Source organism: Scyliorhinus torazame, chromosome 25 (assembly GCF_047496885.1).
Source record: "Scyliorhinus torazame isolate Kashiwa2021f chromosome 25, sScyTor2.1, whole genome shotgun sequence".
In the NCBI taxonomy this organism is placed as follows: domain Eukaryota; kingdom Metazoa; phylum Chordata; class Chondrichthyes; order Carcharhiniformes; family Scyliorhinidae; genus Scyliorhinus; species Scyliorhinus torazame.
Window position 1 is genome coordinate 15,601,495 of NC_092731.1, and position 27,830 is coordinate 15,629,324.

Below are 27,830 nucleotides of genomic sequence, written 5' to 3' on the forward strand. Positions count from 1 at the left end.
CAAAAACTACCCTGGGCACCTGGCTCCTCCGATGGCCACACCATCAAAAGTCAACCATTCAGCCCTTCGCGCCTGCTCCGCCATTTAATAAGTTCATAGCTGACCCAACACTCACTAATCCACTTTCCCTCTGTGACCCTCAATTCCCCCGACTGATTTACAAACCTCTCGATCTCAGCCGGGAAAATGTTCAAGGTCTCGGCCCCTACAGCTTCCTGGGGTAAAGAATTCCAAAGATTCACCGCCCTTTGGGAGAAGAAATTCTTCCTCAAATCCGTCTTAATGAGCTCCCCCTTATTCTGGGACTCCGCCCTCTGGTCCTACCCTCTCCCGTGAGTGGAAACATCCCCCCAGCATTTACCCTGTCTGACCCCCTAAGATTCTGATATATTTCAATCATATCGCCTCTCATTCTTCTCAACTCCAAGGTGGACAGATCCAACTTGTTTCATCTTTCCTCGTCTGGCAGTCCCTCCATCCCCAGGATCATCCAGGAAAACCTCCTTTGTAACTGCCTCCAATATATCTTCCCTTAAATAAGGGGACTGAGACTATGCCCAGTATTCTAAATGTGGCCTCACTGGTACATTGCAGCGAAACCTCTTAACTTTTATACTCCAGCTCTTTGAAATAAAAGCCAGCTTTCCATTTGCCTTCCCCATTACTGTCCGCTCCTGTGTGCCGACTTTCTGGGGTTCATGAACAACGACTCCCCAAGTCCATTTGTGCTCCAGCTTTCTGCAATCTCTCTCCATTTAAATAATAATCCGTCTTCTCACTCCTTCCTCCAAAATAAACAACCTCACATTTTCCCATATTGAGTTCCATTTGCCAATTTTCTGCCCACTCACCTGACTTGTCGATATCTCTCTGTAAACTATTCATATCCTCCATCCAATCTGCCTTCCCTCCCACCTCGGCGTCATCTACAACTCTGACCACAGTGCACTCTGTTCCTTTCTCCGAATCATTAATATATATGGTGAAGAGCTGAGGTCTCAGTACCGATCCCTGTGGCACTCGAGTGATTATTGCCCTCCGACCTGAGAAAGACCCCCTTATCGCTGCTCGCTACTTTCTGTTAATTAGCCAACCCTCTATCCATGCTAGAATAATACCTCCAACACCATGAGCTAACTTACGCAGTTGCCTTTTGTGTGGCACCTTATCAAATACCTTTTGAAAATCCAAATATACAACATCGAATGGTTCTCCTCTATCTACCCTGGCTGATCTCCCCCCCCCCCTCAAAGAACTCCAGTAAATTTGTCAGACTTTCCCCTTCATAAAACCATGTTGACTCTATTTGATCAGATGACGACTCTCTAAGTGCATTGCTATTGTCACCTCAATAATCGATTCTAAGGGCAGCACGGTGGCACAGTGGTTAGCACTGCTGCCTCGCGGCGCCGAGGTCCCGGGTTTGATCCCGGCTCTGGGTCACTGTCCGTGTGGAGTTTGCACATTCTCCCCGTGTCTGCGTGGGTTTCACCCCCACAACCCAAAGATGTGCAGGGTAGGTGGATTGAACACGCTAAATTGCCCCTTAATTGGAATAAAATTAATTGGGTACTCTAAATTTATTTTAAAAGTTTAAAAATAAATAAATAATCAATTCTAATATTTTTCCAGTACTTAAAGTTGGACTAACCGGCCTGTAGTTTCTGCATTTTGCCTCATCCCTTTTTGGAACAGGGGTACCACATTGGCAGTTTTCCAATCTTTTGGCACAGTTGCAGAAACCAAGGATTTATGGAAAATGACTTCCAATGAAATGAAATGAAATGAAAATCGCTTATTGTCACAAGTAGGCTTCAAATGAAGTTACTGTGAAAAGCCCCTAGTCGCCACATTCCGGCGCCTGTTCGGGGAGGCTGTTACGGGAATCGAACCGCGCTGCTGGCCTGCCTTGGTCTGCTTTCAAAGCCAGCGATTTAGCCCTGTGAATGCATCCACGATCGACCTCTGTAGCTCCTTTAAGATCCTGGGGTGCAAACCATCGGGTCCAGTGGACTTGTCAGCCTTTAACCCCATTAGTTTGCCGAAAACAAATTCTCTGCTGATGGTGGCCATATTTAAAACCTCCTCCACATTCTTTTTTACTTTTTCAGGGATGCTTGTCGTATCCACGTCAGTGAAGACCGATGTAAAATATCTATTTAACTCCTCTGCCGTTTCCTTGTTCCCCGAAATGTATTTACATTGTGTATTTATCGTAAGTCGTATGGAGCGATCTGCCTGGACTGTACGCAGAACAATACTTTCACTGTACGTCGGTACACGTGACGATAAATCCGAATCTAATGACTTCCCAGTTTCCTTCTCGGAGGAGCCACAGCATTCTTCTCTTCCCTCTTACTTTAAAAAAAGCCCATTGTCTGTTTTTTTTAACGTTTCCAGCTAGCTTGCCCTCATGGCTTATTTACTCCTTCATTATTACTTTCACAATCCATCATTGCTGCATTCGGAATCTATCCCTCTCCTCCAGCCGGCCATTAACCTTTACCATCTTATGTGTTTCTGCTTAATAAAGAACAAAGAACAATACAGCACAGGAACAGGCCCTTCGGCCCTCCAAGCCTGTACCGGTCATGATACCAACCTTGGCCAAAACCCTCAGCACTTCCTTGTCCCGTATCCCTCTATACCCGTCCTATCCATGTGTTTGTCGAGATGTCTTTTTGATCGCCGTTAATGTATCTGCTGCCACAACCTCCCCTGGCAACGCGTTCCAGGCACTCACCACCCTCTGCATAAAAAAACCTGCCTCACACATCTCCTCTAAACCTTGCCCCACGGACCTTAAACCTATGCCCCCTGGTGACTGACCCCTCCAGCCTGGGAAAGAGAGCCTGCACATCCACTCTATCCATGCCCCTCATAATCTTGTAGACTCTATCAAGTCACCCCTCAACCTCCGTCATTCTAATGAGAATAGTCCGAGTCTATTTAGCCTCTCCGCATAGCTAATACCCTCCAGACCAGGCAATATCCTGGTAAACCTCCTCTGCACCCTCTCCAAAACCTTCTGGAGTGTGGCAACCAGAATTGTGTGCAATATTCCAAGTGCGGCCTTACCAAGGTTCTATACAACTACAGCATGACTGGCCAGTTTTTATACTCGATGCCCCGTCCAATGAAGGCAAGCATTCTGTATGCTTTCTTGACTCCCTTGTCCACTTGTGTTGCCACTTTCAAAGATCTGTGGACCTGCCCAGATCTCTCTGGCTTTCTATATTCCTCAGAGTTTTGCCATTTACAGTATATTTCCCCTCTATGTTAGACCTACCAAAATGCATTACCTCACATTTGTCTGGATTAAACTCCATTTGCCATTTCTCTTCCCAAGTCTCCAACCTATCTATGTCCTGCTGTATCTTCTGATAATCCTCAACACTATCTGTCACTCCACCAACCTTGGTGTCATCCGCAAACTTACTAATCCACTCCGTAACTACCTCGGTCATCCATGGCAGGTTCTTCCTCCACTTAGAGTCTTTCCTCCTCCTGGGGTGCATTTTTGTTGAGTGTCTTGAATTATGCCCTCAAATATCTTCACCTGCCCATCGATTGTCTTACCCACTGATCTGCATTGGCCAATTTCTCGCAGTCCTCGTTCTTTAGGTTTGACGCTGCCATTTCAGTTCCAATTTTCCCACGTTCGAGGAGGTAGACCTCGAAACGAGATGCCCAGCTGTGCTCGCTCCTAACCCCAACCCCGCGAGGAAAGGTGGGAGCAGTTAGGGCTGTCCTCCTCAAGAACAGGGAAGGTAGGGCAGCACGGTGGTGCAGTGGTTAGCTCTGCTGCCTCACGGAGCCGAGGTCCCAGGTTCGATCCCGGCTCTGGGTGACTGTCCGTGTGGAGTTTACACATTCTCCCCCGTGTTTGCGTGGGTTTCACCCCCCACAACCCAAAGATGTGCAGGGTAGGTGGATTGGCCACGCTAAATTGCCCCTTAATTGGGAAAAAAATAATTGGGTGCTCTAAATTTATGAAAAGAAGAACAGGGAAAGTGGGAGGGGTTTGGTCTTCTGAGGGGAGGGCGGGTCTGTACCCATTGGTGTTCAGAGAGAGGTGTTCATGTTGAGACATACAAGATTCTTGGGGGGGGGGGATCTAGAACTGGGGGAATCGATTCTTCAGCCTCGTCCGAAGTCAATGGATTTTAGGTTGGGTTTGTTCATTCTGGGATGGCAAATCCTGGCCCTGGGGGCACAATTTAAAGGGGGTCTCCCGCCCTCCAGTTAAAATGGAGATGAGAAGAAATATCTTCTTTCAAAATGTCATTGGTCTTTATAATTCTCTCCCCCTTAGAGAGCGGGGGTGGGGCGGTCTGGGTCATTGAATATATTCAAAACCAAGGTTTTTGATTGATAAGGGAGCCGAGGCTTATTGGGGAACAGGCCAGACAGTGGGGTTACGGCCACGATCAAATTGACCTTGAATTGCCTCGATGACTGGCCGGCAGACGGCTCGAGGGGCCGAATGGGCCTACTCCTCCTGATCTCAACTCCGGGGCAGGACCGGATGATCCCACCAGAGGGTTGGTCCGGAAAATCCCTCGCTACGGCGCCTGGCTTCCGATTCAACAACCCGAGGAAGTCGATTTAAAATAGGCGAAGGGAGGGTTAGCGCCAGGTCGAGCAGAAATCCTTTCTCCTGAGGGGCGGCGGGGATTTGGAATTCACTAGCAGAAGGGGTTGTAGAGGAAGAAACAGTCCTCTCATTTAAAATAACATGGGTGAGCACTTAAAGTGACTGGTTTAGCACAGTGGGCTAAACAGCTGGCTTGTGATGCAGAACAAGGCCAGCAGCGCAGGTTCAATTCCCGTACCGGCCTCCCCGAGCAGGCGCCGGAATATGGCGACTAGGGGCTTTTCACAGTAACTTCATTGAAGCCTACTTGTGACAATAAGCGATCATTATTATTATTATTATAAAGTGATCTATAGAGCGAGAACGGGAGAGTGGGATTAGACTAGACAGCTCTGATTTTCCCTGCCACATCCGGTGCTGTATATTTTCCGTGTTCCAGCATCTTTGATTAAATCAATCAGATTGGTACATATAATGGCCGTCGCCTTTCAAATCTGTGACTTTGTGTTTGTGATGAGATGAGAGCACCAGGGTTTTATTGTGACAGGTTGGCTTGCCTGCATGTTCTCCTTCCGGAACATTCTCAATATTTACGTGACAGGGCAAGGCCCGAAAGGGCGGCCAATTTGGCCCGGATTTTACCGCTCGAATCTTCCGCTTATAACCCCACCTTAAAATCTCACTTTAGTTTCTTCGACAGGTGAACGGTAAAAGGAGGGGGGAGCGGAGAGAAATACAGAGAAAGAGAGGCAGAGGTGGAAGGCGAAGAGAGAGCGAGAGTGAGGAAAACACGGGGCCGGATTCTCCGGCCTCCCGGTTTCTCTGCGGCGGGATTCTCTGCTCCCGGAGCTGCCACTGGGATTTCCCGTCGACGCCGCTGGGAAACCTGTGGGCGGGGGTGCGACGCCGGTGGGTCCAGAGAATCCAGCGGCCAGCGAACGGCCGGAGAATTCCGGCCATGGAGCCGTGAGAAAAATAAGTGAGAAAAATAGAGACAGAGATGACATGAAAACTTGCATTAACATAGCGCCTTTCACAACAAGGCACCCCAAAGGGCCTGACAGCAAATGTTGTACTTTTTTGATGTGTTAGCCACTGCTTTAGGAAACATGGCAGCCAATCTGTGCACAGCAAGATCCCACAAACAGTGATGTGATAATGACCAGTTTTAATGATGTTGGTTCAGGGATAAATATTTTTATAATCATCTTTATTATTGTCACAAGTAAGCTTACATTAACACTGCAATGAAGTCACTGTAAAAAGCCCCTAGTCGCCACACTCCGACGCCTGTTCGGGTACACGGAGGGAGAATTCAGAATTCACCCAACAAGCACGTCTTTCGGGACTGTGGGAGGAAACCGGAGCGCCCGGAGGAAACCCACACAGACACGGGGAGAATGTACAGACTCCGCACAGGCAGTGACCCAAGCCGGGAATCGAACCTGGGACCCTGGCGCTGTGAAGCAATAGTGCTAACCACTGTGCTGCTTGACCAGGAGAGTGCAGGGGGATTGTTTACAACCACTCGAGAGGGCAGGTGAGGCCAGAGTTCAGCCAGTCTTCTGAAAGATGCCACCTCTCGACAGGGCAGCGCTCCCTCACCATCGCACGGGCTGTTGTCAGCCTGAATCGTGCGCTCGGGTCGCCGAAGCTGGGCTTGGACCCACAAATTTTCTGACTCGAGAGACGACAGCGTTAAGCCCCACAGCTGAGGTGGGGGCGGAGAAAGAAAAGACAACGTGGGAAGCAGGGAGAGGCGCACAGGAGACCTACGGCGCCGAGGACCCGGGTTCGATCCTGGCCCCGGTCACTGTCCGTGTGGAGTTTGCACATTCTCCCCGTGTCTGCGTGGGTCTCACCCCCACAACCCAAAGATGTGCAGTGTAGGTGGATTGGCCAAGCTAAATTGCCCCTTAATTGGAAAAAAATAACTGGGTACTCTAAATTTATGAGAAAAAAAAGAGATGCACAAGAGGATCAGAGAGAGAGAGTCATTCAAAGAAAGAGAGACTGAATACAGACAGAGAGAGAACGAGAGAGGGAGAGAAAATAGGCAAACGGAGAATAATAGAGCCAGAGTGCCAGGATATTGATGTACAGTTAATGCCACTGTGAAATTTCACAGGCATTCAATTTAAACTGGGTTGATGGCTCTATTACAACAATGCACAATGGAATCTCTCGCAAAGAAATTCAGAGGCTTTGACGTCAGACCCTGACAGTAAAAATCAAATGAAGCTGCCAGCTGCCAGTGATTCACCCAATCAGGGCACAGCCTGTCCGACTGGGTACGTCTGCTGACTCGTTCCTCGAGCCTCCTATCCGAGCTGAACATTTACCTTGTCTGTGCGTATGTCAAGAAATCCCTGAGCTTCCCTAACAGAGATGTGGTCAAATCGTGTGTGATGCATCTTGATGGGCAAGGGCTGGGAACAAATTATTTGCTCGAGGTGCAGCCCTGCCTACACATTTTGATTTGCAGGATCACGTAGCACAGGAAACCATTCGGCTCCCCGTGCCAGCTCTGAATAGCTTGCGGTTAGACAGGACCTTTAAGGTAATAAAACACCACCCATTGTTGCACAGAGCATATTCTCTGACACTGAGGAACACAAGGGCAGATGGACAGAAGCACAGTCAAAGGACATTGGCTCTCACGGCGCCGAGGTCCCAGTTCGGTCCCGGCTCTGGGTCACTGTCCGTGTGGAGTTTGCACATTCTCCCCGTGTCTGCGTGGGTTTCGCCCCCACAACCCAAAGATGTGCAGGGTAGGTGGATTGGCCACGCTAAATTGCCCCTTAATTGGAAAAAATTAATTGGGTGCTCTAAATTTTTTTTTAAAGACACTGGCGCGATTCTCCACTCCCACGCCGGTTGGGAGAATCGCCTGGGCCGCCGAAATTTCCGGGGCCGCTGGTCGACGCCCTCCCGCGATTCTCCCAAGCGGCGGGAACGGGCCAGTCGTGTTTCGCGGCCGCAGGCCGGAGATACCCAAAATGGCGATTCTCCGGCACCCCCACTATTCTGAGGCCCGGATGGGCCGAGCGGCCAGGCCAAAACGGCGGGTTCCCCCCCGGCGCCGTCCACACCTGGTCGCTACAGTCGTGGGCGGTGCGTGAACGCTGGGGGGGGGGGGGGGGGGGGCCTGTGGGGGGGCGAGGTGGGATCCTGCACCGGGGGGTACCTTAAATGTGGGGTGGCCCGCGATCGGTGCCCACCGATCGTCGGGCCGTCCTCTCTGAAGGAGGACCTCCTTCCTTCCGCCGCCCCGCAAGATCCGTCCCCCATCTTCTTGCGGGGGCGGATGTGGACAGGACGGCAACCGCGCATGCGCGGATGACGTCCGTTATGCGGCGCCGGCCGCGTCATCTAATCGGCGCCGCTTTTACGCGGGCGACAAGGCCTGGCGCGGGTAGATGCTGATACTGGCCCATTGTCAGGGCCTGAATCGGTCACGACCGGGGCCGTTCCGCGCCGTCGTGAACCTCGACGGCGTTCACGACGGCGCGGCCACTTCGGCGTGGGAGTGGAGAATCGCGCCCATTGGCTCTAGGGAAAGAAAGAGCTGGAGAGGTTCAGGGGGGGAATACCAGAGTTAGGGATCAGGCAGCTGAAAGCACGTCCGCCAAGGTTGAAGTGATTGTGGATGTTTCTCCTGTGGAGAATCTGGAATTCAGGGGCGCAGTTTAAAAATAAGGGGTCAAGGTGGCACGGTGGCCCAGTGGTTAGCACTGCTGCCTCACGGCGCCGAGGACACGGGTTCGATCCCGGCCCCGATCACTGTCCGTGTGGAGTTTGTATATACTCCCCGTGCCTGCGTGGGTCTCACTCCCCACAAACCCAAAAAGATGTGCGGGGTTAGGTGGATTGGCCACGCTAAATTGCCCCTTAATTGGAAAAAACATAATTGGGTACTCTAAATTTATTTTTACAAAACTCACTGCTTCAAAAAAAACCTCACCTGATTCTTTCCTCAATTACATTAAAATCTGTGTCATCCGCTTACCAACCATAGTCACGTTGAAAAGCTGTCCCCATTTGCTGTGTGAAAACCTTCATGATTTTGAACGCTTCAATTAAACCGCCTCTTAATCCTCACTTTTTTAAATCTTTACTTGCCAGAGCTCTGACAGACTCTCCGAAGACACCATCAGACCTGCCGAGATTTTCCAGAATTTTCTGTTTTTGTTTCACGTTCCAGCATTCGTGGTTAATTTTTACTTCAATTTATCCTCTTGCGTCTGATGGGAATGGGGTCAAAGTGCCAGCTGTGAGGTACTATGTTAACAGAGTCTGGGCAATGTCGGATGATGTAGTTCAGACCCCAATGGCAACTTTAACAGGTGATACATTCAATTTTGGATGCTCACTTTGGGAAGCACAGGCCATGATAAGGAGGAACTGGTACACTGCCCCGTTGAATAAAGCATGTTCAAAGGTTCGCAGAATCCCACACAGATCTCCCCGAGAAGGCCCAGGGCAGTGAATCTGTTTGTGGCTAATTCTGTTGACAGAGAGTTTGATAACATCTGAGATTTGCACACGCGACTTTCCCTAAAGCCCCGGAGTGAGGGGAGTGCGAGTTGAGTGCAGCGTCCACCAGCACAGTCGGATTGGCAACAGTTCCTTGCTTACCTTCGCCGCCCTTGTGAGCTCGTCGAACCTCTTCCTGCGCTGGGTGAATCTTTGGGGTTGCTTGGGCCCTTTGTCAAAACTATAATCCACTTTGTTCTTTTAAAAGAAATCCCAAATAAACATTTTATTTCCTATTTTTTTCTCAAAACATAAATAACATTGTAAATTGTCACAGTTTTCAGTAGCGTTTGATACAGGGTTCAGAACATGAGTAAATCACTTCACAACAGAACTAACCGGAGATGTGCTAAAAGCCTGCAAGGGGGTGAGGCGGAGGATAATATCTTTCGAAGCGCCTTGATGTTATATTTACAAGAGAATCAACAGCTATTTGCGACATGGAGTTACTGTTCTGATCGAAGCACAAGCATCAACTCTCCCAATCCAGCGCTGACCCACAAATTGGTTACTCCATCAAATTGGAGTGCGTGCTATCGGAGTTCTTGTGCGCCTTCATTCTGACATTGAACCCCCCTCCACCTCCCCCAAAACTATCCCACATACTGAATGCATCCTTTGACAAATCCTGATTCCTCCTTGGGAATGGGAACTACATTATGCACCAGCCGACTCCCTTCCGAGTGGCCCCGTCAAATCTCCACCGGTTTACAAGTTGCTGAAGCCTCTCTCGCGGAGGGTCTGGGTGGGTCCAAGAAGCACACCATCTTGGAATTTGAGATGTACACCCCCCCCGCGCGCCCCGCCACCTCGCCACAGCGGCATCCATCACGTGGTCACTGCAGCTGGAGTCACATTTCTGCATGTGGGGGTCCATCGAGCCATTTGAACAAAGAATCCCCGTCCCCCGCCTCTTTGTGACTTGCCTGTTCTGGGTGGGGGTGGGGGAGAGCTCTACAATGTCTAAACCATTCATCGCTTAACCTCTATGGCAGACTGAGTGCTATGGGAGCATACCGCAATGCCACTCCCCAAGGACACTAGCAAGAGCCAGATAGACGCAGAATGAAGATTTAAGTGCCTTCTGAATACTGGCTGCTGCTGTGGGATCAGAGAAGGGCTAATGTTTAGGTTGATTGGATTGTGTCGCAGGGATTAGATGAGAATCGTGGAGCAAAAGGAGCATCCAGCAGTGGAACAAACAGGGCAAAGGACAACACAGGAAACTCTGCAAATCACAGGCAGCTGATTGCCACGCTGGGGAATTGGAGGGCTCTTTGGGTGGATCAGTGCAGCCCTCCTGCAGCCTGGCTTCACGTGGCAGAGGAGGAAGCCATTTGGCTCGTCCTGGAACCAGCAGGCCGCTTGTCATCTTAAAACTAAAAGAAGGTTAACATTTCAGGGTCTGGTGAAAGGCTGAATGGACCGATAAGGGACACTGGTGTTTGGGGGTGTGCCCAGGGCAGAGTTTGCACACTTTCCCGGTCTGGGAGAGCGTGGCGGCTCACCACAGGTGTGCACCATTACACCGCGACCGACCTATGACCGTTCTGAGATATGGAATAAGAGTTGCAATAGCTTCAAACTGTATTGTCTCCGGCTTTAGGGTCCCCAGACAGAGGCTGCGAGTTGCTGCAGACTCCGGAAGCTGAATAGTTTAGACAGGACGATGGGAGGCTATCGGGACTGCCCAGTTTTCCAATCAGATCAGAAAACATGACACAGGTCAGGCAGCATCAGTGTGAACATCTCCGATCGATCGGTGACCTTCCACCTCAACTGATGGGCCCTTCCCAAAAGGTGAAAGCTCACCCGACTTCTTCGCACCCCCTGCCCCACCCATAGAGCCACAGAATCCCTACAGCGCACAAGGAGACCATTTGGCCCATCGAGTCTGCACTGACCCTCTGAAAGAACACCCGAGCTAGGCCCACTACCCCCCCACCCCCCCCAACCCCCCCCCCTGCCCAATCACCTCATCTAACCGGCACATCTTTGGACTTGTGGGAGGAAACCGGAGTGCCCGGAGGAAACCCACGCAGACACGGGGAGAACGTGCAGACTCCGCACAGACAGTGACCCGAGGTCGGAATCGAACCCGGGTCCCCGAGCCCGGTGAAGGGGCAGTGTTGATCACTGTGTCACCCATACCCATCCGCCCCATCTTTCCTCACAGATGCCCCCCCCCCCCCCCCCCCCCCCCCCAACGCTTCCCACCTGGAATGCCAGTGGGATCAGAAATCCTGGAGAGAGAGAGAGAGAGAGAGAGAGAGAGAGGACAACATCCCGTACAGGCTTATTGCAACAGAAGCGTAGAGAGGTTCAAACAAATGGCACACAGGAAACCTTGTTCCCTGACTTTCCCATTGGGATTGTCTGCAGCGATGATTGTGACTGGGGGGGGGGGGGGGGGGGGGGGGGGGTGGGGGGGGGCACAGTGAGATCTTTACTGGGTTGCCAGAATGTGGAGCTTGCTGCCACCTGCAGTCGGTGAGGTAAATGGCGTTTACGGGAAGCTAGTCAGACGACGGGGAAGGAAAGGTTGATGAGGTGAGGTTGGAGTCGGCTTGGGTACAACAGCATCGGCGGCAGCACTGGGAGCTGCTCGCACAAATGGCCCGTGTGTCAATTCCGCGATAACTGTTGTAATTTCCACGAAGCAGCAGGCAGTGCCGGTGAATTGGGCCAGTTTAAGTGCTAATTGTAACCGCGCGCGTCACGGAGGCCGCAGAGGGAGAGCTGAAAGTCGGGATATATCTGGAAAGGTTTTGCGATTGTGCGGACGGTGCCTGCTTCTGGTCTAATAGGGATGCGTGCAGGGGGCAAAGCTGGGCAAACACATCAGGGAGAAAGGGAGGGGATATGTTGATGGAGTGAGGTGAAGAGGGGTTCGAGAGGAGCATAGGCCCGGGCACCGACTGGTGAAGCCTCTTTTGTGCTGTAAATGCTTCCTGACTAATATGGTAGATACAATCATTGCGTCCCAGCCTCAGAGATGAACAAAGTGGATTCGGCTGCATCCTATTAGAGCAGGCTGGATCGGGACCTGGCAAGAACTAGGAGCTGTGTGTGTCTGTGTGTGTGTGTATGTCTGTGTTTGTGTCTGTCTGTGTTTGTGTCTGTCTGTGTCTGTGTGTCTGTGTGTGTGTGTCTGTGTGTGTATGTCTGTGTGTGTATGTCTGTGTGTGTGTAGGTCTGTGTGTGTGTATGTCTGTGTGTGTGTGTGTATGTCTGTGTGTGTGTGTGTGTATGTCTGTGTGTGTGTGTGCGTGTATGTCTGTGTTTGTGTGTCTGTCTGTGTCTGTCTGTGTCTGTCTGTGTGTGGCTGTGTGTGGCTGTGTGTGGCTGCGTGTGGCTGCGTGTCTCTGCGTGTGTCTGCGTGTGTCTGCGTGTGGCTGCGTGTCTCTGCGTGTGTCTGCGTGTGTCTGCGTGTGTCTGCGTGTGTCTGCGTGTGTCTGCGTGTGTCTGCGTGTGTCTGCGTGTGTCTGTGTGCGAGGGAGGAGCTTTCGGAGGAGTACACTGCAGAGTCCAGAGCAACGTGGGATGCTCCCGATGCCGGGTGGGTCCTATCCGGATTCAGTCAGAGAGCTGCGGCGTGCCAGGTGGGTGTGGCTTGTACTCAGGATGCGAGATTCCGTCAGGCTGTTGATCGGCTGCTGCATTGGGGGAGAAAGAAACAGGGACAGTGAATGCAGAGATACTGCCCTTGAAATCTACGTACTGGATCAAATCAGAAAGGCAGAGTCGGAGGCCATTCAGCCCACTGAATCCACGCATGACTGGCCTGGCAAAATATAAACTTCCTGCCCTCTCAGGTGATGTTGGTCCAAGGACAGGGGAGCTGCCTGTTGCATTCTACCAACAGAATATGATGAATTCCCCCTCAATCACAAAGAGTTGCGTTCGCCCCAGAGGAAGGGGGAGTGGATCTAGTAAAATTGACCATTGCCAAACTCACCGAATTTCTTGTGAAAGACTTGCATTTATATAGCGCCTTTCACAACGACAGAACACCCCAAAGCATTTTGCAGTCAATCAATGACTTTTTAAAGTGTGGTCACTGTTGCGAAGTAACTCAGCAGCCATGTTTGGACACAGCAAGCTCCCACGAAGAGCAGCATGACAAATGACCAGATAGTCTTATTTTTATAGTGATGTTCATTGAGGGATTTATATCGGCCGGGCCAGCAGAGAGAACTCTCCGCCCGAGTGGCCATTGGGAGATTTACATTCACCTGACAGGGAAGACAGGGCCTGGTTGAAAAGACGACACCTCCAACACAGCAACACTCCCTCAGTACTGACCCTCTGACAGTGCGGCACTCCCTCAGTACTGACCCTCTGACAGTGCAGCACTCCCTCAGTACTGACCCTCTGACAGTGCAGCACTCCCTCAGTACTGAGCCTCTGATTGTGCGGCACTCCCTCAGTACTGACCCTCTGACAATGCAGCAGTCCCTCAGTACAGACCCTCTGACAGTGCGGCATGCCCCCAGTACTGACCCTCTGATAGTGCGGCACTCCCTCAGCACTGACCCTCTGACAGTGCGGCACTCCCTCAGTACTGACCCTCTGGCAGTGCAGCACTCCCTCAGTACTGACCCTCTGACAATGCGGCACTCCCTCAGTACTGACGCTCTGACAGTGCGGCACTCCCTCAGTACTGCCCCTCTGACGGTGCAGCACTCCCTCAGTACTGACCCTCTGACAGTGCGGCATACCCCCAGTACTGACCTCCGACACAGCAGCACTCCCTCAGTACTGACCCTCTGGCAGTGCAGCACTCCCTCAGTACTGACCCTCTGACAATGCGGCACTCCCTCAGTACTGACCCTCTGACAGTGCAGCACTCCCTCAGTACTGACCCTCTGACAGTGCGGCGCTCCCTCAGTACTGACCCTCCGACAGTGCGGCACTCCCTCAGTACTGACCCTCTGACAGTGCAGCCCTCCCTCAGTTCTGATCCCCTGACAGTGCAGCACTCCCTCAGTACTGACCCTCAGACAGTGTGGCACTCCCTCAGTACTGCCCCTCTGACGGTGCAGCACTCCCTCAGTACTGACCCTCCGACACAGCAGCACCCCCTCAGTACTGACCCTCTGACAGTGCAGCACTCCCTCAGTACTGACCCTCTGACAGTGCAGCACTCCCTCAGTACTGACCCTCTGACAGTGCGGCACTCCCTCAGTACTGACCCTCTTGACAGTGCAGCACTCCCTCAGAACTGACCCTCTGACAGTGCGGCACTCCCTCAGTACTGACGCTCTGACAGTGCGGCACTCCCTCAGTACTGACCCTCTTGACAGTGCAGCACTCCCTCAGTACTGACCCTCTGACAGTGCGGCACTGCCTCAGTACTGACCCTCCGACACAGCAGCACTCCCTCAGTACTGACCCTCTGACAGTGCAGCACTCCCTCAGTACTGACCCTCTGACAGTGCAGCACTCCCTCAGTTCTGACCCTCTGACAGTGCAGCACTCCCTCAGTACTGACCCTCTGACAATGCGTCACTCCCTCAGTACTGACGCTCTGACAGTGCGGCACTCCCTCAGTACTGCCCCTCTGACAGTGCAGCACTCCCTCAGTACTGACCTTCTGACAGTGCAGCACTCCCTCAGTACTGACCCTCTGACAATGCGGCACTCCCTCAGTACTGACGCTCTGACAGTGCGGCACTCCCTCAGTACTGCCCCTCTGACGGTGCAGCACTCCCTCAGTACTGACCCTCTGACAGTGCAGCACTCCCTCAGTACTGACTCTTTGACAGTGCAGCACTCCCTCAGTACTGACCCTCTGACAGTGCGGCACTGCCTCAGTACTGACCCTCCGACACAGCAGCACTCCCTCAGTACTGACCCTCCGACACAGCAGCACTCCCTCAGTACTGACCCTCTGACAGTGCAGCACTCCCTCAGTACTGACCCTCTGACAGTGCAGCACTCCCTCAGTATTGACCCTCTGACAGTGCGGCACTCCCTCAGTACTGACCCTCTTGACAGTGCAGCACTCCCTCAGTACTGACTCTCTGACAGTGCAGCACTCCCTCAGTACTGACCCTCTGACAGTGCGGCGCTCCCTCAGTCCGGACCCTCTGACAGTGTGGCTCTCCCTCAGTACTGACTCTCTGACAGTGCAGCACTCCCTCAGTACTGCCCCTCTGACAGTGCAGCACTCCCTCAGTACTGACCCTCTCACAGTGCAGCACTCCCTCAGTACTGCACCGGTACTGTTAGCCGAGACGTTCAGCTTAAGTCCTCGAGTGGGATTGAACCCCCAACCTCAGGGCTAAGGGTGCTTTGGCATTACCAGGTCCATTTAAATTGTGACTCCTGAGTCCCAGCATCTCCAACAAGGCCGCACTCACTCAGTACTGCAGTGGTGCCAGCAGGGAGCAGTGACCTAGAGCCCCAACATTCTGATTGACTGTGCGTGGTCTCATACACAGTGCTGAAGATGAGGCAGGAGGCCATGGACTCTGATAAGCCCCATCATAAATAACATTAAAAAGGTGAAACATTGATCAACACTAGTTTAAAGATGAGGGCCTGCAGGCTGAGCAGGGAAAGAGTTTACCTGGTAAGTGTCTCCTGTCGGTCTGCTGACCACATTCAGAACATTCAGAGAATTTGCTCGCTTCATCCTGGAAGATAACCAGATAGAACTTTCATTTCTCACCTGTTATATAAACTACGTACCATCCCCAGCCAATGGGATGAGTCGCTATGGGATGTCAGAACTTTTAACTCACTTACAGCCTCCAGGAACCCAGTTCTATTTTACTCTTCCCTGATCAAAATGCCTAATCTTGCATGGCTCCCAGGCGGATAGTGGGTAAACTTAGCACCTGATAGAGTAAAGGACTGCCCCGTCAAACACTCCCAGGACAGGTACAGCACGGGGTTAGATACAGAGTAAAGCTCCCTCTACACTGTCCCCCATCAAACACTCCCCGGACAGGTACAGCACGGGGTTAGATACAGAGTAAAGCTCCCTCTACACTGTCCCCGTCAAACACTCCCAGGACAGGTTCAGCACGGGTTAGATACAGAGTAAAGCTCCATCTACACTGTCCCCGTCAAACACCCCCAGGACAGCTCCAGCACGGGGTTAGATACAGAATAAAGCTCCCTCTGCACTGTCCCCATCAAACACTCCCAGGACAGGTACAGCACGGGGTTAGATACAGAGTAAAGCTCCCTCTACACTGTCCCTATCAAACACTCCCAGGACAGGTACAGCACGGGGTTAGATACAGAGTAAAGCTCCCTCTACACTGTCCCCATCAAACACTCCCAGGACAGGTACAGCACGGGGTTAGATACAGAGTAAAGCTCCCTCTACACTGTCCCCATCAAACACTCCCAGGACAGGTACAGCACGGGGTTAGATGCAGAATAAAGCTCCCTCTGCACTGTCCCCATCAAACACTCCCAGGACAGGGACAGCACGGGGTTAGATACAGAGTAAAGCTCCCTCTACACTGTCCCCATCCAACTCTCCCAGGACAGGTACAGCACGGGGTTAGATACAGAGTAAAGCTCCCTCTACACTGTCCCTATCAAACACTCCCAGGACAGGTACAGCACGGGGTTAGATACAGAGTAATCTAACCGGGGGGGTGCAGAGTTGTCGGAGCCGCAGGAGGTGACGGAAATAGCGAAAGGAGAAGAAGGTGCATTCTCAAAGCCCGCTCGACCGTAAGGCCGGACTGAGCCTTTCCTAGGCCAGCCAGCGCAGGTTGTCGCGCTTCTTACCCTGGGTTCCTCGGCCGAGCGTCTGGCGCTGCGACTCCCTTCAGCTTGCGGACCAGCTTCTCGCTGCTTCTTCGGATGGAGTCACGGAGTTTGGTGAAGGATCTGCTGCGTTTCAAATTCCCGAGGGGATCCTGCAAGGGGGAGAGAGAGGGTGGCGGGGGGGGGGGGCATTTCAAAAAGAAAATGAAAGCTGCAGCATTTCATTGCGTCAGACCAACCTGCAGCAACACTGGGAGAAAGGACTGATTAAAAGATGCACACCCTTCGAAAAGGAACGGTCACGATCTTAGCTATAAACACATCTAGGGCTTTCGGGTTCACTTCCAAGGCTGTAACCTTGGCCGCTGTAAGCGTTTATCAGCCTGCAGATAGTTAAGGTGTTGAACCTAGATGCACAGACTTGATTATTTGCCAGGAGACAATGTTTTTTACAGGGTTAATTCGCTGCTGCACAATGTCCACACCCATCCAAAAACAAAACACTAGGAATCAATCGGTTTAGTTACTGCAACCTGCGTTCAAGGGCGTTTTCACACTGCACATTCCCGGAGTGGTTCGATTCTGCTTTATCCCGACTCAGTCACTTGGCAGACACGGTCACATTAACATTTAGCAAATACACGTGTTTCTGACGCACCCTCCCCTCCCAACTCCGCCTCAACACACCAAACGTTATCAGACACAGAGCAGGAGGAAACAGGGGTAGATGTTATATAGTCTTCATACGGTGAGTAGTGTTAGTATCAGGAAGGTCGCTGCATCGAGGAGACTGAAAAAGAGAAGAGAGAGGGGGTTAATGTGGTGAGGGAGAGATTAGACCCATTACAGATTTTCATTTAAAAAATGTTTAGTAAATTCTTGTGTTCATCAAATGCAACTGAGTCCGGTGTAGCAGGGGTAGAAGTAGAGACCTTTTTATACACTAGCGCGCTCCCGATAGGTATGAGGAGGTCTCGCTCCGGGCAAGCTTGCCAATTTGTTCAACTACAAGGCGCGAACAAAGAGTACACGGTCTTGCAGGGTCTGCCAAGCCTCTATCCTCCCCATCAGTGTCAGGGACAGAGTAAAGCTTGCTCTACATCCCCCCCCATCAAACACTCCCAGGACAGGTCCAGCACAGGGTTAGATACAGAGTAAAGCTCCCTCTACACTGTCCCCATCAACCACTCCCAGGGCAGGTCCAGCACAGGGTTAGATACAGAGTAAAGCTCCCTCTACACTGTCCCCATCAAACACACCCAGGACAGGGACAGCACGGGGTTAGATACAGAGTAAAGCTCCCTCTACACTGTCCCCATCAAACACTCCCAGGACAGGTACAGAACGGGGTTAGATACAGAGTAAAGCTCCCTCTACATTGTCCCCATCAAACACTCCCAGGACAGGCACAGCACGGGGTTAGATACAGAGTAAAGCTCCCTCTGCACTGCCCCGATCAAACACTCCCAGGACAGGTCCAGCACAGGGCTAGATACAGAGTAAAGCTCGCTCCACATCGCCCCCATCAAACACTCCCAGGACAGGTACAGCACGGGGTTAGATACAGAGTAAAGCTCCCACTACACTATCCACATCAAACACTCCCAGGACAGATACAACACGGGGTTAAATACAGAGTAAAGCTCCCTCTGCACTGTCCCCATCAAACACTCCCAGGACAGGTACAGCAAAGGGGTTAGATACAGAGTAAAGTTCCCTGTACAATGTCCCCACCAAACACTCGCAGGACAGGTACAGCACGGGGTTAGATACAGAGTAATGCTCCCACTACATTGTCCCCATCAAACACACCCAGGACAGGTACAGCACGGGTTATATACAGAGTAAAGCTCCCACTACACTGTCCCCATCAAACACTCCCAGGACAGGTACAGCACAGGGTTAGATACAAGGTAAAGCTCTCTCTACACTATCCACATCAAACACTCCCAGGACAGATACAGCACGGGGTTAGATACAGAGTAAAGTTCCCTCTCCACTGACCCCATCAAATACTCCCAGGACAGATAGAGCATGGGGTTAAATATAGAGTAAAGCTCTCTCTACACTGTCCCCATCAAACACTCCCAGAACAGGGACAACACAGGGTTAGATAGAGTAAAGCTCCCTCTACACTGTCCCCATCAAACACTCCCAGGACAGGTACAGCACGGGGTTAGATACAGAGTAAAACTCCCTCTACACTGTCCACATCAAACACTCCCAGGACAGGTACAGCACGGGGTTAGATACAGAGTAAAGCTCCCTCTACACTGTCCCCATCAAACACTCCCAGGACAGGGACAGCAGGGGGTTAGACACAGAGTAAAGCTCCTTCTACACTGTCCCCATCAAACACTCCCAGGACAGGTACAGCACGGGGTTAGATACTGAGTAAAGCTCCCTCTACACTGTCCCCATCAAACACTCCCAGGTCAGGTACAGCAAGGGGTTAGATACAGAGTAAATGTCTCCCTCCACACTGTCCCCATCAAACACTCCCAGGACAGGGACAGCACGGGGTTAGGTACAGAGTAAAGCTCCCTCTACACTGTCCCCATCAAACACTCCCAGGACAGGTACAGCACGGGGTTAGATACAGAGTAAAGCTCCCTCTACACTGTCTCCATCCAACACTCCCAGGACAGGTACAGCACGGGGTTAGATACAGAGTAAAGCTCCCTCTACACTGTCCCCATCAAACACTCCCAGGTCAGGTACAGCAAGGGGTTAGATACAGAGTAAATGTCTCCCTCCACACTGTCCCCATCAAACACTCCCAGGACAGGTACAGCACGGGGTTAGATACAGAGTAAAGCTCCATCTACACTGTCCCCATCAAACACTCCCAGGACAGGAACAGCAGGGGGTTAGATACAGAATTAGGAGAAGGGGTAGTCCATTCAGCCCCTCGTTCCTGCTCCGCCATTCGAAAAGACATTGGCTGACCTGATCGTGGCTTTGAATCTGATTTCTTGATGACCTCGGATAACCTTTGACAATTTAGGTCTGATTTTGTGAAGGGTTTTACATTAATGGTCGCGCATCTGCCTGGAAGTGATCGAGCTGTCTCAACACAAGCGAGTGGGTAAATGTTGAAATACGGTGGGGACGGGAGACGGTTCCGGTACAGCTGCCTATGGAATGTTGCCATGAAATGCTCCTTGGCACTGCTGCGAGCTGCATTTCCCGGTCAGTGTTCTGCGTGCTGTCTGGGTGGGAATTACCTCTGGGAACGATGGACAGCCAGCAAGTAGGGGCCTCTGACATAGCCAGTGTGGAATCATACCAATGCCCTGGAGTTTAAAGGCGACTGTCTAACTCACTGCAGCCTTTTAACATCAATTGTTTTCAACAAGGTTCGCTGAAACCTGTTCCTCCAAACATTGCAGACTTCCTCTTTTCCACAGAGACCAATGCGCCTGAACATCTGTGGCCACCTAGTTTTTTTCTCAATCACTAAAACCAGTGCTTCAGCTGTCGGTTCATTATCGGACCCCCAAAGCTCGCCCTGCCCCCTCTCCCTTCAGACCTCAAAAGAAAACCCTGCGTTTATAGAGCGCCATTCGTGATCTCGGGCATCTCCAAGCACTTTGCAACCAACGAGGTACTTTTTGAAGTGTGGTCATTGTTGGTGATGTGGGAAACAGAGCAGCCAATTCGTGCACAGCAAGAGCCAAGATGCAGCTGAGGCCATGACCACAGCGTCGGTTTTTGTGACGCGGATTGAGGGGCCGCATGCCGGCCCAGGTCACCAGGGGTAACTCCCCTGCTCTTCCTTGACATTGGGTCACTGGGGCAGCATGGTGGCGCAGTGGGTTATGTTATGGGCCAGGATTTAGAGAACCCCAAAGTGTATCATGGAGTTCACCTGACCCACAACCTTTAATAGATTGTGGTATGGGGAGCACACGGCCCACTCTACAGGTGTGGCACAGCAGAAATGGAAAAGTATTTTTTATAGCAAAACAATGTTTATTCTATGAACTCAAATGAACCTTTTTAAAACATACAGTGAACATCTTAGCAACCATTAATTCAAATACACCTCCCAAAGAATACAACAGTAAGTAATGTGTACGCTGTCTTTTAACATCCAGAAGACTTACAAAAAAACATGAAGCACATTAGGTTAAAGTCACTACTCAGAACATTTATAATTCTGAATTCACCAAATGATCAAGAGACAGTCCTTTCATGGCAGAGAGATCAACAGTACACCTGCTCTGTCTGGCTTCAGCTCCAACACTGAAAACAAAACTAAAACACACCCTGCAACAAACAGCCTAAAACGAAAGTAAAAAGCTGACAGACAGCCCAGCTCCACCCACTCTCTGACATCACTGCAGTAATAAACACCATTTCTTAAAGATACACTCACTACAGATATTTATATACACCCATTTAAAAACACCTATTTCTTAAAGGTACTCTCACATGACAGTGGGCACTGCAGCCTCACGGCGCCGAGGTCCCAGGTTTGATCCTGGCTCGGGGTCACTGTCCGTGTGGAGTTTGCACATTCTCCCAGTGTCTGCGTGGGTCTCACCCCCACAACCCAAAGATGTGCAGGGTAGGTGGATTGGCCCTTAATTGGAAAAAAAATGAACTGGGTACTCTAAATTTATAAAAAGAAGAAACTGGGTCACGTCATCTTTTACCGTCCACACCAGCGGGCACTGGCATTAACATTCTTAACCTGTGGAGACAGCACCCTATGACGGTGCAGCTCTCCCTCTGGTTTTCTTTCTGTTGGAAGGAGATTTGAACTTGCAACCTTCTGCCTCAGAGAGTACTACCCAGCTGAGTCACGGCTGACGTTAAATCAATGGGTCCCACTCATCCCCAGCCTCTCAGTTACTGTTGCATCCTCTCTGGACACCATCCTTCAGGACACATTCCCAGTTCTCGAAATGCAATGACTGAATCACTGCCCCCAGTCTCCGCCTTACATGTCTAATTTCGACCGACATCTCGCTTGTCTATCTATTTCCCCGTAGCCCTCGTGGAAAATTAACCCCCAGCCTTCCTCGCCACCCCCTTCTTTCCATGGCTAATACTGGCACCAAAAGAGTTTGGCTTTGTGCTCGGGACTTTTCCCCTCAACAATTCCTAACTCTCTTTCAAAACCAAATTCAGAGTAGAATTAAATCCCACTCCTTTACCTAAGGAAGCCTGTAACCTGACGGGACTTTACCTAAGGAAGCCTATAACCTGACGGGACAGTTCTTACCTCCGGATGCCAATTTCCCTGCGCCTCCTATTGAAGTAGGTTTATCAACATATGAAGCCGGGGAGATTGAGGGGGATTTGATAGAGGCGTGCAAGAACGTGACACTTTTGTGCAGCGAATGGTAATGACCTGGAACCCGTTATCTGCGAGGGTGCTGGAAACGGAGACCTTGAATGGCTTGGAAAAGAAATTAGATGGGTGCTTGAGGGTAATGAATCTGTAGGGATATGGAGAGTGGGGGTGGTGGGAAACAACACGGGAGTGATTGGATTGCTCCACAGAGAGCCAGCATGGATTTGATAGGCCGAATAGTCTCCTTTTATCTTTATTCATGTGGCTTTTTGCTGTCGTCCAATCCGTTCCCCTATGGTTTACCCTGCAGCTCCTCCCAGGTTTCTCGGCCTTGGTGTCCTGCACTTTGGGACGCAGCCCTTCATCTGCATTTCGGAATTAAAATATTACCGCGTCTGCAGCAGTGGGAGGTGAAAATAATGGTCACCGGACAGACTCCATTTCCCCACTTGACACCCCCCCCCCCCCCAGACTTTCCACAGTATCACGAGGGATTCAGAGAGCTGGTGGAAGTCTTGGAATTATTTCACTCCAGAAAACACTCCTGTGACATCGCAGCCCAGCAGGCTCGGGGTCCTGATACTAGGGGGGTTGTTATTTTTGCTGTTGAATTGGTTAATATACGATGTACTTACCCCACTCCATTCTAGTCCCATACTCACTTCCTCGCAACCCTCCGGCCCATTCGCAAATATGACAGCGGTGGCATCCAGGCAGTCATAGGGGTAGGGCCGCCTGCAGGGACGAGCATCGAGTGTGCTGCCAGGTGCCTGAAGAGGAAGGCGCACACATCAGCAAATGTTGACATCTGGAACAGTCAACAGGACCTTTTACCTAGTGTTCTCCCGATTCCAAACGAGACGCCATTTTCAAACCATAAAATGCATTAGCTTTTGAACCTAGACCGAAGCATGTGGATTAGGAAGTTACCCTGTTTCAGTGCAGTCAGGGTGGGGGAGTTGGGGTGCGACTAAATTGGCCCCTGCGTGCCTGGGAACAATCAATGGATCACATTCTTAATCGGACGAACGGGAGTGTGTAAGCAGGCGGTGAAAGAAAGATGTTGCATTTAACCAGCACGTTTAACAGCTTTATAATAATAATCTTTATTAGTGTCACAAGTAGGCTTACATTAACACCGCAATTGTTACTGTGAAAAGCCCCTAGTCGCCACATTCTGGCGCCTGTTCGGGTACACAGAGGGAGAATTCAGAATGTCCAATTCACCTAACGAGCACTTCTTTCGGGACTTGTGGGAGGAAACCGGGGCGCCCGGAGGAAACCCACGCAGACACGAGGAGAACGTGCAGACTCCACACAGACAGTGACCCAAGCCGGGAATCGAACCTGGGACCCTGGCGCTTTGAAGCGACAGTGCTACCCACTGTCACTCGAGTAGGCTTTTGTAAGCTTTGACAGGGAGAGCCGCCAGGCTATTCAACAAGGAGGGCATCAGAGCTGAGCCTGAACTCCACCTGCCCACCTTCCAGCCAGGGAAAAGGAGTGGTCGCTGGACAGAGATTAGGAGCTGGCCTACTAACTGATATTTTCCCCATTCCTGATACAGGGACACCAAGGTCAACGTTGCCGCACAAGCTGAACTTCTCCAGCTCAGTACACCCTCCTGCTGTCCAGTTCAGTTCAACACTTGATAATAAGTTTATAAAATTATTACGGGTATAGACAGGGTGAACAGTTGGAGGCTTTTTCCCAGGGCGGAAATGACAATTACAAGGGGGCACAGATTCAAGGGGGAAAGGTTCAGTGGAGATGTGCGGGGGAAGTTTTTACAGAGGGTGGTGGTGGCCTGGAATGCACTGCCAAGTGAGGCGGTTGAGGCAGATACGTTAGCGACCTTTAAGATTTATTCTGGATGTGCACATGAACAGACAGGGTTCAGAAGTATACAGGCGGTTGGTCTAGATAGGACAGGTGATCGGCGCAGGCTTGGAGGGCCAAAGGGCCTGTTCCTGTGCTGTATTATTCTTTGTTCTTGTTCTAATACTGGGTTGATTCTGGGCAACGCAACTCAGGAAGGAGGCATTTATCTTGGCAGGGGTGCGGTGCAGATTCACCAGAATGATGAGGAGCTTTGACAAAGAGTATCCAGACTCGAGACGTGAGCTCCCTTCTCTCTCACCACAGTGGCTGTCAGACCTGCTGAGATTGTCCAGCATTTCCTGTTTTTGTTTTGGATTCCAGCATCCGCAGTCATTTGCTTTAATATTCACCAGAACGATAGTGGGCTTAGAGAGTTAACAAAGAACAATACAGCACAGGAACAGGCCCTTCGGCCCTCCAAGCCTGCGCCAACCATGGTACCTGCCTAAACTAAAACCGTCCACAGTTACGAAGTTCGTATCCTTCCATTCCCATCCGAGTCATATATTTGTCTAGATGCCCCTTAAATGCCGCTATCGTACCTGCTCCCACCCCCTCCCCAGGCAGCGCGGTCCATATGTTTACCACCCTCTGTGTAAAAAACTTGCCTGGCACATCTGTTCTAAACTTTTCCCCACGCACTTTAAACCTCACGCACTTTAAACCTATGTCCCCTAATACTCGGCTCTCCTACCCTAGGAAAGAGCGTCTGACTATCCACTCTGTCCATGCTACTCATAATCTTGTAGACCTCTATCAGGTCGCCTCTCAACCTCTATCATTCCAGTGAGAACAGACCGAGTTTATCTAACCTCTCCTCCATACCAGGCAACATCCTCGTAAACCGCTTCTGCACTCTCTCCAAAGCATCCACATCCTTCTGGTAGTGTGGCGATTAGAATTGTTAATTGTTAGGATTGTGAGGTATAGAGAAGGTTAAGCAGTGATCTAATTATCAAAAATAATTAGTGGGCGGTGCAGTGGTTAGCACTGCTGCCTCACACCGCCGAGGTCCCAGGTTCGATCACGGCCCCGGGGGTCACTGTCCGTGTGGAGTTTGCACATTCTCCCCGTCTCTGCGTGGGTTTTACCCCCACAACCCAAAGTTGTGCAGAGTAGGTGGATTGGCCAAGCTAAATTGCCCCTTAATTGGAAATTACATTTAAAAAAAATAATTAAAGAATTTCCTAGAGTTAACAGAGAGAAACTAGTTAGGGTTAGGGGAGTCCTGATAAAGGGGGCACCTTGAAATCTGAACCAGGGGCGATGCCAGGAGAGCGAGTGACCCTCAGGTGAGTGGAGATCTCCCTAGCATTGAATGTCAAAACTGGAATGATGGATTTGTGATGGGTCAGCATTGTAAGGTTAAATGGAGCTGAACAGGTCAACCATGTCCTGGCTGGCAGGGGAGCAGGTTAAAGGGGCTGAATGGCCTCCTCCTGTTCCTTACGCGGATTGGGCAGCTGGGACATTCGGGAGGAAAAGGCCAATACTGAAGGCAGGAAGCCTGGCCACCCATTTAATAAAGTCCCCACTGGAACCTGCAGCGGCCGCGCCTGCTCTTGGGTTATGAGCAGGTCCGAGGCCAGAGTGGTGGGAGGAGAAACTCCATCAAAACGGGAACAATTCTCCTCGGTTTCAGAATAACCGGGGCCGCGCTACCCAGGAGGCACCTTTACCTTCGGCAAGGAATCGGGGAGCCCTTTGCTGGGGGTCGGAACAATCTCGTTCCCTTCCTTTTGCAGCCACAGGGTCCCATCACCGTCTGGCAGTCCTGCTGTATCACTGAAAAGGGTAGATTCTGTCAGTCTTTAAATCCAGCTTCTAATTAAGAGAACAGAAATATCATTAGTGTACATTTTCATTTACGATTCCAATGATCCTACGCTTCCCAATGGCTGAGCTTGCACCACAGAATCCAATCGCACACAAGGAGCCCATTCGTCCCCTCCAGTCTGTGCTGGCTCTCTGAAAGAACTGTTCAATTCGCCCTACAGACCACTCTCCCCCTCTCTCGAGTGAGGCCTCTCCTCTTCCATCTCCTCCCCATCAGATGGGGGCTCAGCGAGGACTCCTATTTACTTCACTGGGTTCAGAAGTTCAGGATAGACTGCCACCGACCCAGATCTGCCCAATTCCGATAAAAGGTGCAACCCCAGCAGAGAATTCAGTGAACCCAGCCAGGAATCTGGTTGGAGAGCTCCATTCTTCTGCGAGGCCTGTAGATCATCTGCCTGGACGTAGGTGAAAGGGCCAAAGCTTCTCTGAGGCAGACCTGAATCCGCTCTCCGTCAGAGGAGCCTGGGGAAGGAATCCCCCCAAAACGGGGGGTTTGAGCAGGGGTCACTGCTTCGCCGGCGAGTGGTCTGGGGTCTGGCACACGGTTGTCAGCCGCTCACTAGTGTCACCCCCCACCCCAGAGAAAAAAAGCGGCTTATCTGGGCCTGTACTGAAGGTTAATTAGGCGGGAATGCCCAGGGAGGTTTCTGCAGGATTGGCAACGGCATCTGCCTGGACGTAGGCCCAATTCTCCTACTGCAGCTCTCTGCCCAAAGGCAGGTCTGACCCACTGCGCCGTAACCTCCGCCGCAGACAGGGCGTGGAGGGGGGAGGGGGCAGGTCCCGGATACATACACGCCAGCCGGAACAGCGACTGAATCTCCTGCTGTTGGCAGCACGTTGCTCCACACCGACCCGTCCAGCCAATTAAGCTGACCCCCCCCACCCCCAGCCCAGGAATCCGAGTTGCCATGGCACCATGCACTTTTACCTGCATGCTGTAGTCTGGAGCGGTGGACAGTGACGGTCGAGGCTCCGACGTTCTTTCAGCTGACTGGGAATCTCTCCCGCTCTCACCGCCAGCCATTGGCGAGTGTTGGGAAGGATTTCGCAGGTTGACCCCCGACCCCCTTGGCTGGGGTACGACCGTGCCTTCCTTGGCCGTCACGTCCTGGGGGTGGGACACGAACCCGGAGCTGCTTCTTGCTCCAAAATGTCTCAACAAAACTTAAGTTTTGCACTCTCACTCTGTGATCATTTTTAATTGAATTCTCATCACTCAGTTCACAACCAGAGGGAACAGTCCTTCCGTAGTTATCATTACTTTTCATGATGCCAAACAGGCGCCGGAATGTGGCGACTAGGGGATTTTCACAGTAACTTCATTGCAGTGCTACTTGTGACGCTAATAAAAATTATTTTAAAAACTTAATAAACCTCCCCTCAACCTCCCCTGTTCTACTGGACACAGTACTGGTGTCTCAAGTCCGTGGATATATCTACAACATCACACTCCCAGCGCCCAGTGGTAAATTTCCCTGTGAAGGGGATATAAACAATGGATGCAGTACATTAGAGTAAGGTTGGAAGGTTCGGTCATTGCTTTCCCTCCCCAACCTGGAGAGAACCCGGCCACAAGCACACATGAGTGTTACGGCTAATGTAAAATATTACTGTGTTGCTGCTGGATTCTCCTGGGTTGGGGCCGCAATGTGAACTGACATCCTACCCTTTCCAGCCCCTCGACTGCATCCGTTGCTTGCGTCAGATTTTTCATTATTGATAAGCGGCAGAGTTTAAAGGCTTGCTCGATCGAGGGCAAGGCCACTATCGGACGTGAAAGAGCAATGAGAGTACCTGCAGGCGGTGAGGTAGGCCAAAGGCTCGATGCGTTCCCAGTAGCTGTCTGCAGGGGTCAGTCTGCCCTAAATGTAAGAAAAGGGGGAATCCTCAGCAGGAGAGGAAGAGAGAGAGAGCGAGGGGGGGAGGAAGAGAGAG

The 27,830-nt window shown here is 51.3% G+C and overlaps 1 protein-coding gene across 8 annotated transcripts in view; it reads right to left on the reverse strand.

Annotated features, from left to right (window-relative positions):
- Window positions 1–12,265: 12,265 nt before the first annotated feature.
- klc3 (kinesin light chain 3) overlaps window positions 12,266–27,830 on the reverse strand; it is a 94,727-nt gene continuing 79,162 nt past the window's right edge. For 4 of the 8 annotated variants that reach the window (XM_072490072.1, XM_072490069.1, XM_072490071.1 and 1 more), the window contains 6 exons: window positions 27,690–27,757; window positions 25,733–25,838; window positions 22,808–22,942; window positions 16,889–17,019; window positions 15,708–15,774; window positions 12,266–12,789 (listed from right to left, as the gene is read on the reverse strand). In XM_072490072.1, the coding sequence (XP_072346173.1) occupies window positions 12,700–12,789; window positions 15,708–15,774; window positions 16,889–17,019; window positions 22,808–22,942; window positions 25,733–25,838; window positions 27,690–27,757 (597 nt within the window). In that variant the 3' untranslated portion in view covers window positions 12,266–12,699. Of the gene's footprint in view, window positions 12,790–15,707; window positions 15,775–16,888; window positions 17,020–17,614; window positions 17,658–22,807; window positions 22,943–25,732; window positions 25,878–27,689; window positions 27,758–27,830 lie in introns of those variants that run through there. The other 4 variants (XR_011938127.1, XM_072490073.1, XR_011938128.1 and 1 more) reach the window with 4 other exon arrangements.